At 41.3% G+C, this 17394-nt stretch overlaps 1 protein-coding gene across 1 annotated transcript in view; it reads left to right on the top strand.

Moving 5' to 3' along the window:
• The window catches only part of UTP18 (UTP18 small subunit processome component), a 30965-nt gene that overhangs the window by 1457 nt on the left and 12114 nt on the right, over positions 1-17394 (top strand). The window contains exons 2-9 of the mRNA XM_055130030.1: positions 575-687; positions 2828-2926; positions 5091-5158; positions 8571-8659; positions 11902-12027; positions 12127-12301; positions 14626-14726; positions 14994-15084. Coding sequence (XP_054986005.1) covers positions 575-687; positions 2828-2926; positions 5091-5158; positions 8571-8659; positions 11902-12027; positions 12127-12301; positions 14626-14726; positions 14994-15084 — 862 coding nt within the window. The remainder of the gene's footprint in view (positions 1-574; positions 688-2827; positions 2927-5090; positions 5159-8570; positions 8660-11901; positions 12028-12126; positions 12302-14625; positions 14727-14993; positions 15085-17394) is intronic.

Here is a 17394-nt window from a genome sequence, read left to right as displayed (position 1 = left end):
GTAGGGGTAGCCGCAAAGCTAAAAAGAAGCATCCCTGGTTCGGGGAAATGGAGAAAAGGGTTTTCCTAACAATCGGAGGTATGATGTTTGACATTTAGTTAGGTCATTTTGTCTTCTGCGCTGGTCTGCCTCTGGTCCTGGGGTTTGGGTAGACTGGGATTTTTCCCATTTTCTTAACACACATTTTTTTTTTTTTCTTTTTTCCTTTGTGAAGCGAGGTAGTTTTCATTGAACGAAATAGGAGAGACAGAGGAGATGGGTTCAAGAGAGAACACAGGCTTCTCCAGAGCCATCAGTGAGATAAGTGGTCAGCTCTTGTTGGTTGGTGCCTTGCTGGGTCCTGAACTTTGGGCGTTGTTAACTTTTTTCCCTTGAATGTACACCTTTTAACCAGGTGGTTAGAGAAGGTCCCATTCCCACATCTCATTTTGTCTCTAGCATTGGCTGCTGACATCCATTATTTCATATAGAGGGCTTAAAAAAAAAAGTTTATAAACTAAAATTCAGTGTGTTATGTTTGTTGCTATAAAATGTAAAAGCCTTTGTACTTGAAGATGTTTTGGTTTTTCTCTAGGTTCAAGTTCGGAAAGACTCCGATGATTCAGAAGTGGAGAATGAAGCAAAAGATAGTTTTCCTCCTCAGAAGAAGCCAGTTTGGGTGGATGAAGAAGATGAAGACGAGGAAATGTTAGTTGCCTTAATCTTTTCCCCCAGAGTCTCTCTGCTCTAAGCATTATTTCACATGGGGTCAGAGTGATAGTGTAGCATATGGGGCAGTTACCTTGCCTAGAGTTGATCCTTGGCAGCCTGGGAGTCTTCGAGAATCGATCCCTGAGCACAGAACCAGGAGTAAGTTCTGCTGGGTGTGGCTAACACCCCAAGACCCAATTGCATTTTTCTTTAAAGGTTCTCTTTACAAACGCATGGTTTTGTTAAAAAAAATTTTTTTTTTAAAGTATACAAAGGAAAAGCCATTGATTAATGGCAGAGAGAAAATCATTGTTAGCATGTTGATTTGCTACTCCTTGTCTCTTTTTCCTCTCATGCTTAAGAGACTAGTTAAGAGAGTATTGTGTTTAACGTCACACCTGAAGTTGCCTCATTTGGTCAGCTCATAACTGGCCTTGGACAAGATTATGTACTTTTTCAACCTTTATAAAATGCATGTAGGGGCTGGAGTGATAGCACAGCGGGTAGGGCGTTTGCCTTGCATGCGGCCAACCCAGGTTCAATTCCCAGCATCCCATATGGTTCCCTGAGCACCGCCAGGGGTAATTCCTGAGTGCAGAGCCAGGAATAACCCCTGTGCATCACCGGGTGTGACTCAAAAAGCAAAAATAAAGTACTTAAAAAAAAATGCATGTAATAGGAACTGGAGCGATAGTACAACGCTAGCATGTGGCTGACCTGGGTCCAATCCCTGCATCTCCTATAGTCCCCAGAGCACTGCCAGGAGTGATTCCTGAATGCAGAGCCAGGAGTAACCCCTGAGCATTACTAAGTGTGACCTCTCCCCCCACCCCCCAAAAATGCATGTAGCAGTATTTTACTATTTGTTTTCGAGGCCACGCTCAGCAGTGCTCAGGGCTTATCACCACTGGCTCCGAGCCCTGGAATCTCTCAAGGCAGGGCTCTGGGGTCCATATGAGGTGCCAGGGATATTGATTATGGGTCAGTTGTGTGCAAGGCAAGCACCCTGCTCACTGTACTGTCACTACGGTCCCATTAATAGTCTTTGTATAGCAGCATATGAATTTATGTAATTCATCTTTGAGAAGAAATAGTACAATACCTGGGACTGTGCATAGACTTAAGAAAGGTAGAGAATATGTAATATGTACTGGAGTGAATGAGAATATTTTGTGCTGTTAGCATTTTTCCCCACTTAAATAATTTTGGGGCCTAAGTGATAGTACAGAGGGTAGGGTGTTTGCCTTGCTTGCAGCCCACCTGGGTTCAGTCTCTGGAATCCCATGTGGTCCCCCAAGCAACACTAGGAGTGATCCCTGAGTGCTGAGCCAGGAGTAACCCCTGAGCATCACTGGGTGTCACCTCAGAAACAAAACAGTAAAATTCATCAGAGACAAATAGTCCCTTCTGTGTTTTCACCATAGTAATTTTTTTTGGGGGGTGGGGAAATGCACACCTGGCACTGCTCAGGACTTTGGCTCTGCACTAAGAGATCCCTCCTGGTGGTGCTTGGGGGAACCATTTGTGGTGCTGGAGATCCAGCCTGTGTTGGCAGCATGCAAGGCAATCCGTATGCGCCATACTGTTGCTCTAGCCCCTCAGCATAGTATTCTAAGGTGAGTTTGAAATAATAGTTTTCTGAAGAGTTAGGTTTTGGATTGGGCTGGAGAGGTAGTGTAGGGGTTAAGTCTTTTGCCAGGTATTCAGCCTGACTAGTTTGAGGCCTGGCTCGATGGGGTCGGTCCCCCAAGCATCACCTAGCGTTGTCTGAACCATGGATCTGGGAGTAGCCCAGAAGCAGGTCCAGTGTGAGCTGCACCCCTCTCGCTATGTAGACTCCTTTCTGTCCTTGGGGAATGGAGAATCTACATGTGGGATATTACGCACCTTAATATCAGGACCTAAATGTACTCCTCAGTGAAATGTTTCAGAGTACTAGAGGCAGCAACGGTTTTTTTTTGTTTTTTTTTTTTAAAGATATTTATGTATATGGTGCTGGAGTGATATTATAGCAGGTCCCATACCTGAGCACCGCCAGGAGTATTGCTGGGTGTGACCCACAGAGCCTAAATAAATTAAATATATATATATATATGTGTGTGTGTTTATGTTTGAAACATGCTTTTTTTGTCTATAGGGTTGAGATGATGAACAATAGGTTTCGGAAAAACTTGATGAAAAATTCCAGTGAAAGTAAACTTTCAAAGGAAAAGCTTCAAAAGCGACTTAAAGAAGAGTAAGTATCCTTTCTCATATGTTTACCAAAAGGTATTTATTATCAGTAGTTGATCTTGATTTGCTTAATCTTTGGTTGTAATCGCATTTCTTGGGTAGTGAGATTTTTAGTTTGAAACAGTAAGAACATTGCTATTGGAAGAAATAATTTTAATAATTTGCAAGGAGAGGGAATACAAGTAGAAAATTCAGGGAAAACATAATACAATCAGTCAAAGTCAGAGCTAATTTGCTTGATCGTTTTTGTATGGTAAGCCATTTTATTTTCTCAACTTTATAATACAAAAAATGGCAGCTACAAATACTTGATATTGGGGTTTAATTAAATTTATTTTCTTGATTTGGCAGTTACTTGATTTGCTTATGTGAGAAACTTGGTCCAGTTCCTGGCACTGGTGAAACTGTTAAAAAACATCTGTTATTTGTTTTATCTGTTGGGGTGTTTTCCTGATGTGTTTGGAAGTAAGATGAAAACAGCACAATGATACTATACCCCCATTTCTTATTGTGCATTAGCTAAGATTGAGGACATTTTCCTTCATATTTAGGATACTGTTGTCCTGCCTAAGGAAATCAGTAGAGCCAAGGAGTGAGTTCAGAGGGCTGAATGCATGTCTGGCCCGTAGAGTGCCCGAGTTCTGTTCCTGGCACCAAACGGCTGCTCCTATGAGCACTGAACTAGCAGTTGATCTGGAATCACTGCTAGGAGTCTTCCAAAAGTTTTTAAAAAGAGAAAAGATTTATTTGTAAACTCTGTTCTGGGGCTGGAGCGATAGCACGACAGGTAGGGCGTTTGCCTTGCACGCGGCCGACCCGGGTTCAAATCCCAGCATCCCATATGGTCCCCTGAGCACCTCCAGGAGTAATTCCTGAGTGCAGAGCCAGGAGTAACTTCTGAGCATCGCCGGGTGTGACCTAAAAAGAAAAAAAAAACACAACAATTCTGTTCTAAGAAGCCTGCTCTAGACTGAATTAGTATATTATGAAGACATGACTAGGTATTTACTGAAAATCCTGAGGTGCTTTAGTAGGGACTCTCCTGACTTGTTAGAGTGTTGGTATCATGCAATTTAAAGGTTGTGTGTGTGTGTGTGTGTGTGTGTGTGTGTGTGTGTGTGTGTGTTGCATGATGCAATTTATAGGGATTTCTAGAATGTCTTTCTTGTTCAGGGGGAGGGAGGTGGTTACCCTTGAGCAGTGGGGCTATTCCGCCTCAGGCGGTACTGCAGTTCTGGGGATGGAGCCTGGGCATCCCGCATGGAAAGTGCATGCTGTCTTTCCAGCTCTGGAGTGCTTGTTTTCCTCAGTAGTGTATACTGTCCTTCTTTTCACGGTCTCTTCAAAGTCTGACTTTTTCCTGTGGCTTTCTGCCAGGGCCATATAAAGTGATGGTAGGAGGACTCACTTTGAAATATCCACAGTCCAGTTTTCCCAGTTGTCTAATTTCTGGTTTCATGTGTTTGGTCCAGTTGTGTATTTCTAGTCGTTTATAGCCAGTGAATTTAATTTGGTGGGCTGATATATATTTCTGCATTTAACATGTACAACACTCTTTGCACCTTCCAGGTTCTAGCACTTAAAACTATAACTAAAATGCATCTTCTAAAACCTCCAGAATGAAGTGCTGCCTTTTTATTCAAAGGCTGTGTTGTGTAATATTATACAACAGGCAGGGAGAGGACAGCTGGAATAGAGAAGGGATCACTAAGAAAATGATGGATGGAGGAATCAGGATATGGGAGATGTGTGCCAATAGTAGATAAAGGACCAAACATGATAACCTCTCAGTATGTGCATTGCAAACCATAATGCCTAAAAGTAGAGAGAATATGGGGAATATTGTCTGCCATGGAGGCAGTGGGAGGGTGGGAAAGGTTGGAGTATATTGGGGATATTGGTGGTGGGGAATGTGCACTGGTGGAGGGATGGGTGTTTGATCATTGTGTGATTGTAACTCAGACGTGAAATCTTATAAATTCTATCTCACGGTAAATCAATAAAATAAAAAACTTATACAACAAAATGTTGTATATTGCTAATCTGGTCATTTTCTTACAGACATCTTTTCTTTAGAAGAGATCCTATGCATGCTCCAACTAAAACTTTTTAAATGTATCAAGCTCTATGAACCATACAGTGATTATCACAGTTGTATCTTTGCTTAGATTCCAGCATGCTATGGGAGGAGTGCCTGCCTGGGCAGAGATGAATAAGCGGAAAACATCTTCTGATGGTGAGTTGAGATGCTTGTGTCTGAGTTAGCAAAAGATTTTCTATTTCTGTGGTTATTTAAGCTTCCTCTTGAGGTTCTTTAGGACATGTGCTTCAAATATATGTCTCCTTTGTTTTTTTCCTTGTGAAAGCCTAGTTTTGAATCTGCTGATTTTTTGAGGGAAACCTTTTACACTAGTAAGAAAGTTTTACTTAGTTGCCCATTTTCCATTCTACAGACAAAAAATGGATATGTTTTATGATACATATGGAATTAGGGGAATCAAAAAGCATCATTCTTCTTGATTAAGAGCCCCTTCTGGTTACATTAACAGTTGAAACCTAACTGGTGTCCATTAGGAAATGTTTTTCTAAGGAGCAAGTGTCAGGCTCAGCCTACAATTCTGAGCTAACTAGTATTAAAAACCTACTTTTTGTAATTCCCAAGTTTTAAGTTTGTCTTGCATTGTAACCTTTTTTTCTTATTTTAGATCTGAGGTTCTTTGAAATTACATAATTTCTCTAGCTTGGTAACCAGTTTTCTCCTGAAGTGCTTTGTTACTCATTTGAGAAAGCTATAAACATAGATCACAGTTTTGGTAAGGTTGTCTTAGCTGTTGAGATAGGGGCTTTCCCAGATCACAGGGGACTAGTCCATGAGAAATTTTCTTTTTATTTGTACAAAATTGGTGTGGTAGAAGGTGATCCTTACTTGAGCGTCTCAGGTTTAGAGATTCTGCCATCCTTAGGCTGGCTTTTCCCACCTTGCCCGTGATGCTGACATCCAGCCAAGGGAAGGAAGAAGCCCTCTCCAAGGGAGTTTTTATTGGCCTTTCCTGGAAATGGGATTGGTACTTTCTTTTCATTTTTATTTATTTTTTAATGAAGTCCCAGTGACATACACAGTTACAAAGTTGTTCATGATTGGGTTTCAGTCATACAGTGTTCCAACACCTGTCCCTTCACCCACTATCAATAGTTCCAGTTTCTCTCTCTCCCATCCCTGCCTGGGATTGGTTCTTTGATCATCGTTTTATTGGCCAGAATTTAGACAACTCTAGGAGAACAGGAAACACAATTTGTGATTATTCCCACAAGAAAACAAACTAGGTCAGCAGTTAGTTAGCAACTGCTACCATCTGGGATATCTAGTTTATTTTGCATATGAGGGGAACAAGGAAAAGAGAACTGAAAGTTACCCAAGATATATGCTTATGTATAAGAATTGGGCAGAAGAAGCAGATAGGATGCTTGTACATGTCCAATCCGTGTTCAATCCCCAGCACCCTAGCACCCCTGAGCACAGAGCCGCGAGTAAGTCTTGAGCGCCACTGGGTGTGGCCAAAGAAAAATGTTGGGCAGAGTGGTAATTCCATTTCACCTTTACAGTTATCTCCAAAGTTTTGTGTTTAGCAAGTATATTTGAGAGAGATAAGTATTCTTCCCTCTAAGTAGAGCTTAGATGTATCATCTTTGTTTTTGGGGGGGGAGGGAGTGTCACACCTGACTATGATTAGGGGTTACTCCTGGCTCTGCACTCGAGTTACTCAGGGGACCATATGGGATGCTGGGAATCGAACACGGGTCGGTTGCGTGCAAGGCAAACGCCCTACCCGCTGTGCTATCACTCCAGCCTTAGATGTATCATCCATCCTTTAACTATAATACTATCCCGTTGTATGCCTCAGAAACCAGTAGTAAGTTCTTAATATTACAGATTGTTTTATAATTGCTCTCATTATTTTACTCTTCCCTAACCCTCCCACTCAGTCTTTCTTTTTTTTTTTCTTTTTGGGTCACACCTGGCAATGCACAGGGGTTATTCCTGCTCATGCACTCAGGAATTACCCCTGGTGGTGCTCAGGGGACCATATGGGATGCTGGGATTCGAACCCGGGTCGGCCGCGTGCAAGGCAAATGGCCTACCCGCTGTGCTATCACTCCAGCCCCTTCCACTCAGTCTTTATAGCTTGATTTGTGTTCTAGTCTTCATAAGGCTTTTGAGTCTGCCTTGATGACATTTCTAAGTTTTGGAAGTTTTTGACTATTATTTCCTCATATTTTACTTCTGTTGCAGTCTTCTTTCCTGGGATGCCAGTTATGCATATGATAGATGGTTAAATGCTTTTTTTCAAAGAAAAACATTTTTGTTCTTTTCTGTGTTTCCTTTAAGTCCAATTCCTTGCTCAATTTGGAATGTTGTATTATCCTTGAGCATATTTATTTTCAAATTTTTTAAAATTGTTTTGGGATCACACCCAAATTAATTAGGGCTTACTCCTGGCTTTGCTCTCAGGGATCATTTCTGGTGGTGCTCCAGGAACCTTATGTGGTACTGGGGATTGAACATGGTTTGCCGTACTTTTGCTCTAGCCCTAAATACAGTAGTTTAATGTTTATGGCTGATTCCTCCATTACTAAGATCTCTTATGAGAATTGTTATATTTTAGGTTTTTAGTCAAATTATCTTGTCATTTGGCCTGATTATCTTTCCTTTATTGCTGTACATTCTCTGAAAAATAATATTGTGGCTTAGGGGCCCTGAATAGTGATATTCAAGGATCACTTTCTGGCTCTGTGCTTTGGGACCACTTCCAGCAGTGATTAGGGGAACATACAAATCAGGGTCTCTGTATGCAAGGCAGTTGCCTTAACCCCTATACTCTATTCCCTGTCCCTGTAATGATTACTTTTGAGACCGAGGGTAGTGACAACTCTTTTCCCAGAAACTTGATTTCTGGCCAGAGGGCACTAGAAGTTCTAGAGCATGTTATTTTCACCAGAGATTGTGAGTATTGAAAGTTGGCCTTCACTTTTGAGGAGTTCTCTTGTATCTTTGATTTCACCCTAGGTGTACTCTTCAATCCTAAATGTCTTTTGTGATCCTAATACAAAGCTGAGTTATTGACTCAAGATCTTAACTTTTCAGAGCTTTTAGGGGCACAGAGAGCTAGTACAGCCTGTGTCAGCACTGAGCCCAGTCGGCTGTGGTCCTAAAACAAAGAACCCAAACATGAAGGGCTTTTAGTAAAAGTAACATGGTCCTCATTTCTGTACTAATTCTTCAGTGAGTTTTGTTTTGTTTGGGGGCCACACTCAGTGGTACGACTTACTCCTGGTTCCTGGTTCTGCAGTTAGGAATCACTCCTGTCGGGGTTTGGGGAACATACTTCAGTTTGTCTTGTTTGAGTCACTGTGCCAAGTGTGCTTTTTGTCCCACTGTCAGTGTTTGACTTTTACCTGTGTTGAGTTTTGTGTCGTCTTTTCTTTGTCCTGCATATTAGGTTTGCGCTTTCACCAGTTGTAGCTTGAATAAAATGATTGAGATCAGGAGGTGGGGAGGCAGTTAATACTTGAAATGCAGGTGCTGGGGGAAGGAATGGCTTTCTTACTGGTTGGTTCTAAAGATCAGCTTCTGGGCTTGTTTGACGTAGACGAGAGTGAAGAGGATGAAGATGATTTGTTGCAAAGGACTGGGAATTTCATATCCACATCAGCTTCTCTTCCAAAAGGAATCTTAAAGGTGAGAATCAGGAGTGGTCAGCCTGTCTTGCTAATTACCTCTAAAATCCTGTGTGCTTCCTAGTTAATACATATGTTTAAATTCTTATTATCTGTGGGATTGCTTGTGGGGGATTGCTTGTATATTTGCTCTCATTTAGCCTTGTTAAATATTTAATGAAAAGACTATCAGAAAGATTAAATTACGTTCTCAGTTATCTGTTAGGAATTCTATTTGATTTCCCTTTTTGCATTTTTCTGTATTTCGGATCTAATTCATAAAGTTTGCATCCAGTACACTATAGTAGCTTCATGATTGGATTTCATTCTTCTTAAGCTATTTATATAATAACAAGAAGGATTTTAAAAAAGTTATGTCATTTTTTTCTTTGCTTTTTGTAAACTCCTGAATTCCTTATTAGTGGTTGCTAAGATGCAGCTTTTGCCTGTGTCTAAAATTTTATCTTTCATCCCCTACTCTAGCTAGGCAGGCCTTCTTTATATTTCTTAAATGTTCTGAGACTTGTGTTGATAAACCTCTTGTACTTTCCTTTCTGTTCAAGGAATGGCTTGGAAAGGATTTTCCTGGCCATCCTATTTAAAGTGATTTCCAGCGGTTAACTTTCTAACATATCACTGTGTCTAACTTCTTCAAACGCTTATCCAGTGGGCTTCTTTCACTAAGTATCTGGCAAAAGGAAGAGATCTGTCTGACAAAGATATTTTCCCATTGTAAAATGCTATTGGGTAGGAGATGAGAAGGGTACCCCGTTAAGGAAGTTACTAGAGGAAGGTCTCTCTCCTCACTTTATGAAGATGACTCATTTAGCGCCTCATAGGGTAACTTCATGTTTATGCTAACTGCTACTGAAAATGTTGTTAGCATAAACATTTAACTACAAGTAAAATACACATACTTTTTGTATGATTAAATTTTTGTTTTTTGATTCATTTATTAACTTGTTTAGTTGCTCGATAGAACCCAGGACCTCATACACATGAAACTTGCATTTTCCCACTAAGCTACATGTCTGTAGTTCAGCTGAATTTTTAGTGCAGAGAGGAAAACTTGGAGGAGAAAAATTTAAAAAAAGGAAAGAACTAACTGGGATTAGGATTAGAGAGACAGTACAGAGGTTAAGGAATTTACCTTGCTTTCCTCTGACCCTGGTTCAATCCCCAGCACCAAGCCAGGAGTACCCTGAGCACTGTTGTGTGTGCCCCCAAAACCAAAAATAAAAAAGGAAATAACAAAGTAGTCCTAGATTCAAAGAATTATGAATATGTTTAAAATTAGCAACCACGGGGGCCGGAGCGATAGCACAGCGGGTAGGGCGTTTGCCTTGCACGCGGCCGACCCGGGTTCGATCCCCGGCATCCCATATGGTCCCCCAAGCACCGCCAGGAGTAATTCCTGAGTGCAGAGCCAGGAGTAACCCCTGAGCATCGCTGGGTGTGACCCAAAAAGCAAAAAAAAAAAAAAAAATTAGCAACCACGTTGTCACTGTCACTATTACTGTCATCCCCTTGCCCATCGATTTGTTAGAGCGGGCACCAGTAACCTCTCTCATTGAGAGACTTATTGTTACTGTTTTTGGCATATTCAATACGCACGGGTAGCTTGCCAGGCTCTGCCGCGTGGGCTTGATACTCTCGGTAGCTTGCCGGGCTATCTGAGAGGGGCGGAGGAATCAAACATGGGTCGACGGTGTGAAAGGTGAACGCCCTACCACTGTCCTGTCACTCCAGCCCAGCAACCACGTTAATATTTTTAATTAAAAATTTTAAAAAAATATTATTTTAGGCACCATGGTTTACAATACTGTTGATAATAGGATTTCATGCTTACCACATTCCAGCACCACACCCTCCATCAGAGCATTGCGCTTCTTCCACCACTGTTCTTGTGTCCTGCCACTTCTCAACCTTCCCTCCCTCCCTTGCCAAAGACAGGTTCTTAGTTTCTGCCACCGTTGAATATTTGTTAACCCCTTTATTTCCTTTCTTCATATCCTACATATTCTGTGTCTGTCCCTCTCCTTGTAACTTCTCTCAGCATGATACTCTCCAGATTTATTTATGTAAATAATAGCATAATTTCATCTTAGAGCTGAAGTATTCCATTATGTATATGTACCATTGTTTTTTAAATCTAGTCATCTATTTGTAGACACTTAGGTTGTTTGCAGATTTTGGCTACTGTGAATAGTGCTGCAACAAATAAAGGAGTGCACATATCTCTTCTGAATAGAGTTTTTGGTCCGCTGGGGATAGTTGTTCAGAAGTGGAATTGCTGGGTCATATGGAAGCTCAATTCCTAGTTTTCTGACAAGTGTCCATATTGTCTTCCCAAAAAGGCTGCACCAGTTGACATTCCCAGTAGTGAATGAAAGTCCCGTTTTCTCCACATCCAGGGCAACAGTTTTTTTTTTTTTTTTTTTTTTGATGTGTAGTGAACCAAGTTTAAAATAACATCCTCTCTATTCTTGTTGGAGAACTTAGCATTCCATGGACAGCCTTGGAACCAAGAGACAACCACATAGTGTCTCTTGTGTCATGAGTGCAAAGGTGCCAGAGAGTAGAAACTTTCACTAAAATCGCCCTGGAATTCCGTGTCCTTCCTATCCCAAATGGTGCATCTTTGAAAAACCATTCCAAAAATCTATAAGGAATTTAATCTCCTTTATTAAAAGAAGGTGGGCTGGAGCGATAGCACAGTGGCCTCTTGGAGAGCCGGCAAGCTACTGAAAGTATCGCGCCCGCAGGACAGAGCCTGGCAAGCTACCCGTGGTGTATTTGATATGCTAAAAACAGTAACAACAAGTCTCACAATGGAGACGTTACTGGTGCCCGCTCGAGCAAATCGATGAACAAAGGGAAGATCGTGCTACAATTGAGAGACGGTAACGAACATTTTTTGTTTTTGGGCCACACTTGGCTTTGCTTAGGGCTTATTCCTGGCTCTGTACTCAAGGAGCACTCTCTGGCAGGGTGCAAGGGACCTTATATTGTGCTGGGAATTGAACCCTATAGGGTCAGCCAGAAGCAAGGCCAGTGCCCCACCCAATGTACACTCCACAACTGATTAAAAATTAGTTCTTACAAAATGATTTGCAGGTGGTGATAGCAGAGTTGTGGCCTTCTGATTGCCTGTCTGTTGCACTTTGTTTTGCATTTTAAACTGTTTTATAATGTCTTGTGTTTTAAAGAAAATGGTGTTTAGCTCATTGGAATTGATAAAATTCCAGCTTTATTTTTCCCTAGATGAAGAATTGCCAGCCTGCTAATGCTGAGCGCCCTACCTCTGCTCGGATTTCATCTGTGCAGTTCCATCCAGGTGCACAGGTTGTGATGGTTGCTGGGCTTGATAACTCTGTATCGTTATTTCAGGTAGGTCTTTTGAATGAAGACATGTAGTGGAGACCGTTTACCATCAGGATACTGGGTCTATGGAAGTAACCAACAGGAACATTTTGTACTGCTTTATAGGTTGATGGCAAAACGAATCCTAAAATCCAGAGCATCTATTTGGAGAAGTTTCCGATCTTTAAGGCTTGTTTTAGTGCTAATGGAGAAGAGGTTTTGGCTACGAGTACCCATAGCAAGGTTCTCTATGTCTATGATATGCTGGCTGGAAAGCTAATTCCTGTGCATCAAGTGAGAGGTAGGTTTTTAATTGAACACACAACTGATTATTATCCTCCTTCTCCTTCCAAGCCCACAGTTTAGTTCATTAAACAGTTTTTATAGCCACTTGTTTTCCCCCCATAAGATTCTTAAGAATAACTTGAGGTATTTGTAAATCTTGTGCTGAAATATATTTGAATGAATATAGGTTATTGATTTTATTGAACACTTAACTGTGAGAAAATCATAATGTGGAAATGCCTGCCACTCACTCCCACAACCCAAAAAACAGATGCAAAACAAAATACTGAAGAGTTAGCATTTGATGTAGCAGAAAGAGCTAGAAAATCTAGTTTCCTTGAAAAAATTATTTTCATCTTTCTGGGGCTGGAGCGATAGTACAGTGGGTAGGTGTTTGTCTTGCACACGGCCAACCCAGGTTTGAATTCCCAGCATCCCATATGGTTCCCCGAGCACTGCCAGGAATAATTCCTGAGTGCATGGGCCAGGTGTGAGCATCACCGGGTGTGAGCCAAAAAGCAAAAAAAAAAACTATATATTTTCATCTTTCTGATGTTTAAGATGTAATAAGGATACCTTCTGCTAGTGCTTCTTATAATAGAAATTTGGTTTACATTTAAAGGAAATAAAGCACTGCTTTTGGGGATTTATTTATATTTTGGTGATATATTTTAAAGAATGGGCTACTTTGTAAGTATACTTTTTGTCAGGTGAAAGTAATATCTTTCCTCTGCTATGTCCATTCTTCTCTTGCATTCCCCTGGTCCATTTTGACAAAATACAGTGACACCTTCATGAATCCTCTGGGAACCAAAGCCTTGTAATGAGGTTTGCTTGGTCGACATTATAAATCTTAGGAGATGGTGGCATATACTATAGCTCACTGGCAGCCCTAATGCACGTGTGGGGCTGTAAAGGATTTTGTACAGCCTTATTTTTACTAGTGGTTGGGAGAAATAAGGCCAACTTTCAGCTTTGTTAACATTCATAATCTTTTTGTTTTTCTTTTTGGGTCACATCCAGTGTTGCACAGGGGCTACTCCTGGCTCATGCACTCAGGAATTACTCCTGGCGGTGCTCGAGGGACCATACGGGGTGCTGGGAATTGAACCCAGGTTGGCCGCGTACAGCCCTACCTGCTGTGCTATCAGTCCAGCCCCATAATGTATATTTTTAATGTTACCACTCTTCTCTTTCCTGTGTTCTCTGACATATTTTGTTATTCTTTCCAAATCGATTAATCTCTTTATGTTTTCATACTTGATGCTTTTCCTTTACTACCGTTTTTGTGAATCACCCGAAAGCTTGCTAAAGTGCAAATTCTGTGTCTGTAAATCTGAATTTGGGGTCATGGTTTTGGCGTAGGAACCTCACTTTGAGTTCTGGAACTTTAAAGCATTTCCTTATGTCAAGAGAAATTTCTCTATATCAGCACTATATAGTAATTGCTAGTATATCATACCATTCTGCTCTTCACATGGAATGGACCTTGGAGAAGCAAGCCATGGTCAAGGTAATAATCTTGATACTGTCTTGATTATGATCATCAAGACCTGGACCTGCTGCTTGCAGGTAGTTTATCCTGTCACTAGCATCTTAAGAGATGGCATTTATCCTTTCCCCTCAGCATTTTCTCTTTACTCAGTAAGAATAGCTGAGTAATAATGATACTGATTATAACAGTAACTATGAGTCAAACGTGTTTATTATGTGGTATGCCTCTGAGTACCATCCTATCTTCTGTCAATATTGAACACTAATGTCCAAGGATGTAGTTCAAGTGGGAGAGCCCCTGACAGGCATGCTGGAACCTGAGATTTTGGTCCTGGGCATTGCCCCACATTGCGTTACTCTTCATTGCACTTCTGGATAGGACTCCCAGTACCACCAGTGTGCTCCACAACCAAGAGTACGTGACCCCTGAGTGCTCCTAAATTGTCTCCAAACATTAAGCTTACTTAAGTTTAAAGTTAAAGACATTGACCCACGTGTAGACAGTGAGAGGCAGTTGACTGTGTCAGGAGTCCTCTAGCACTTTGTCTCTGTCGCCGGCACACTAGCTGTGTTTGCACAGGTCCTGCATAGTAAGAGGGTATTTGATGAACTGAATCTCTCACCTGCAATTACATTGGTAACTTAAGAGGAAAAGAGAAACTGGCTAAGCACTTTGTATCTGGGTGCTTATGCAGTTATTCAAGTGGTTGAGTCTGACTAACGTTGGTTTTGTTTAATTTGAATGTATTTGAATAACTTCAGAGATCAGAAACCCTTAATTGTTGATTTTTAAAATTTTTTTGAAAAAATACTAATTTTATGTAATTGATTCATCTCCTTTCTTAGGTTTGAAAGAGAAGATAATAAAGAGTTTTGAAGTTGCCCCAGATGGGACCTTCTTGCTCATAAATGGGGTTTCGGGATATTTGCATTTGCTGTCAATGAAGGTATAATTCATTCTTAGTGGTGGCTTGTTCTTTGAGGATAAGATATTCATGTCTTGAACCATAGTTTCTGGTTCCCCAGTCTGCATCTCAAGTAGAGAAGCATAGTGGGACTTGGGGAGAAGTTGTGGGCAGTTGGGTGGAATATTGGGAAAAGCAAATATAGGAACAACAGATAAGAGCTAGAATTGTTTTAAAAAAGTCATTCCATACAGTTTGATTTGTTCATTTACCTCCTTATGAATTTCATAAATAACACTTTTCTTCCAGACTAAAGAATTGATTGGTAGCATGAAAATCAATGGGAGGGTGGCAGCATCCACATTTTCTTCAGATAGTAAGAAAATATATGTATCTTCTGGTAAGTTAATGACACAGTGATAAAAAGTTTCTGATGCTTTAGATGTAATGATAACATTTTTTTAGTAAAAAATCAATTTTATTTTATAATTTATTTTTCTTTGTCATTTTCTTGTCACTAGTGGTACTGAAGAGCTATTAATGTGTTTGGGGGAAAGCTGAGGGAAAAGCTCATATTATTAGTTTGTTTGTTTGTTTCATGGTTGAACCCAGGGCCTCACACATGCATGGCATGTGCTCTACCTCTCCAGCCCCGGAAAGCTTTATTGTAAGATGACCCAGTCTTAAAATTTTCACTCTCTCTCTTGAAAGGCGCTAGTTTCTTCTTCATGACTCTGCTTTGATTGTTTTCCCCCTCTTTGTTTGGTACCAGATTAGGTAATGTGAATTTTCTTCAATGTTGATGGAAGACAGTTCAGATCTCCTCACTGCCGTTTTGCAGTTTTGAGCAACCTTTCTCATCCCTGATGGGCTCTGTCTCACGCTGTGCTGCTCTTCTGCCTTTCGGACAGCCCATGTGCTCTTTGACCCTCCTTCCATTCCTGAGGGACCTGGGGGCCTTCATAATTTTAGAATGGCTCCCATTGGTTGGTGGATGATTTTTGAGTAATGGTCCTGTAAGTAGTGTTCTAAAATTGTCACATAGCTTATTAGCACAAATATTGTATGTTAGTGAGAAGCCTTTGCTAATATGTTCATTTTTTTTAAATTTAATTTTGGTTTTGGGGTTACACCTGGCTGTGCTTGGTACTTACTCCTCCTTCCTGGCTCTGAGCTCAGGGATCATTCCTCTCAGAACTCAGGATGGTATGGGGGTGCTGGGGATCATGCTGTGAGACACGCACCTTACCTGTTGTACTATCTTGATTTTTTTTTTTTCAGACTAACTTAACTGCCTAATCTAAACTTTTTTTAATTTACTACCATCTGACCTCAACTTCTACTCCAGCTTGGGAAATTTTGTCAAAATTTTGAAACAGTCACATTCATTGATTTCTAATTGGAGAAATAAGAATAAAAGAAGGTGAACTTTAGAGCTGTTTAGATGAGAGTTGATGCCTATCTGTAGGCAAAGAATCTTTTCAGAAATTGGCAGTGGATATAGGGAGGATGATGATTAGTTTCGCATGCTCTAGGTGACAGGAAGAATAAGGCTGATTTTGACAATTAGGTGCCCACTTGTGTGAGTTAACAAAGTAAATTGTGGGTGCTACGCGGATGGCCCTGAGCCGCCTCCCCAACTCCCCAGGCCACCCCGGACAGAGACAGGGAGATGGGGGACCACAGCCTGATGGTGAAAATGGCCCCTTTAATGCTGAGCTGCTAGCATACTTAGAGGACATCTGGAGGGGGTTGAGGTAAGGACATAGCTGTGATTGATCATTTACATAGATAAGCATTTGGCAGATGCAGTGCTCTTGGGGAGATGAACGCAAGGAGATACTGTCTCATTACTTTTATCTTTCCCTTTAATTGTATAAGTTATCAATACTTGCAGTTGTTCGGATAAACATAATAAGAGACAAAGATATTTTAGCTCAGTTCAGTTTTGTGTGCGGCTGCTCCAGATATCGTCTGGGCGGAGAGTGTGCTGGTAACACCCCCATCCCAAGATCTCCTGCGCACCACGTTACTGCAAGCTCGTACCTCTGGGTAGTGGGTTCTAGAAGATGCTGGTCGCCACGTGGGTGTTGCCGCCGCCCCTGCCGCTACCCCCTCTGAAAGAAAAGGTCGAGAGAGAAAAACCTTTCACCTCCTGGGGCGGCATGGGGTTGTAGCTCAGTTCACAGTCTAGATGCATTTCTATAAGAAGCCGCTGGGTACCAAAAGTGGCTAGTAGCCCTCCAGGACCATAGTCTTTAAGGAGCAGAGGAGCCGTTTCGTATGCAGCTGCTCCAGATCTCGTCTGGAAGCAAGGCTTTTACTATTAATCCCAGACTTAAGTCCTCAGGCCAGTTCAGCTTGTCCTTCCCCATGGGGGTCCTGTAACAGCTTGTATCAAAACTATACATTTATGCTTTCTAGACTGTCCCATTTTGATGCCAGGATAGCTTTGCCACTCACCCCGGATCCATCCAAGTCTCACAGCGGAACATCCCCTTTGGGGTGTGAGGAACTACAGCAACTGAAGCCTGAGTCAAGTAATTATGAAAGATGCCTAGGTGTAGATGTATTTCAGAGTCAGTCAGCTTCCAAATAGCATAGCATTAATGGTCTTGCTGTGTTTAACCAAAGAACATAGCTCTATAGTGAAATATAAAAAGGCTATAGGGGAAATAGGAAAGCAGGTACAAATACACCACACTTCAAA

The sequence above is a fragment of the Sorex araneus genome, chromosome 3 (assembly GCF_027595985.1).
Source record: "Sorex araneus isolate mSorAra2 chromosome 3, mSorAra2.pri, whole genome shotgun sequence".
Classification (NCBI taxonomy): Eukaryota; Metazoa; Chordata; class Mammalia; order Eulipotyphla; family Soricidae; genus Sorex; species Sorex araneus.
Note: the sequence above shows the minus strand (reverse complement) of the source record. Positions and strands in the feature narration are given on the sequence as shown.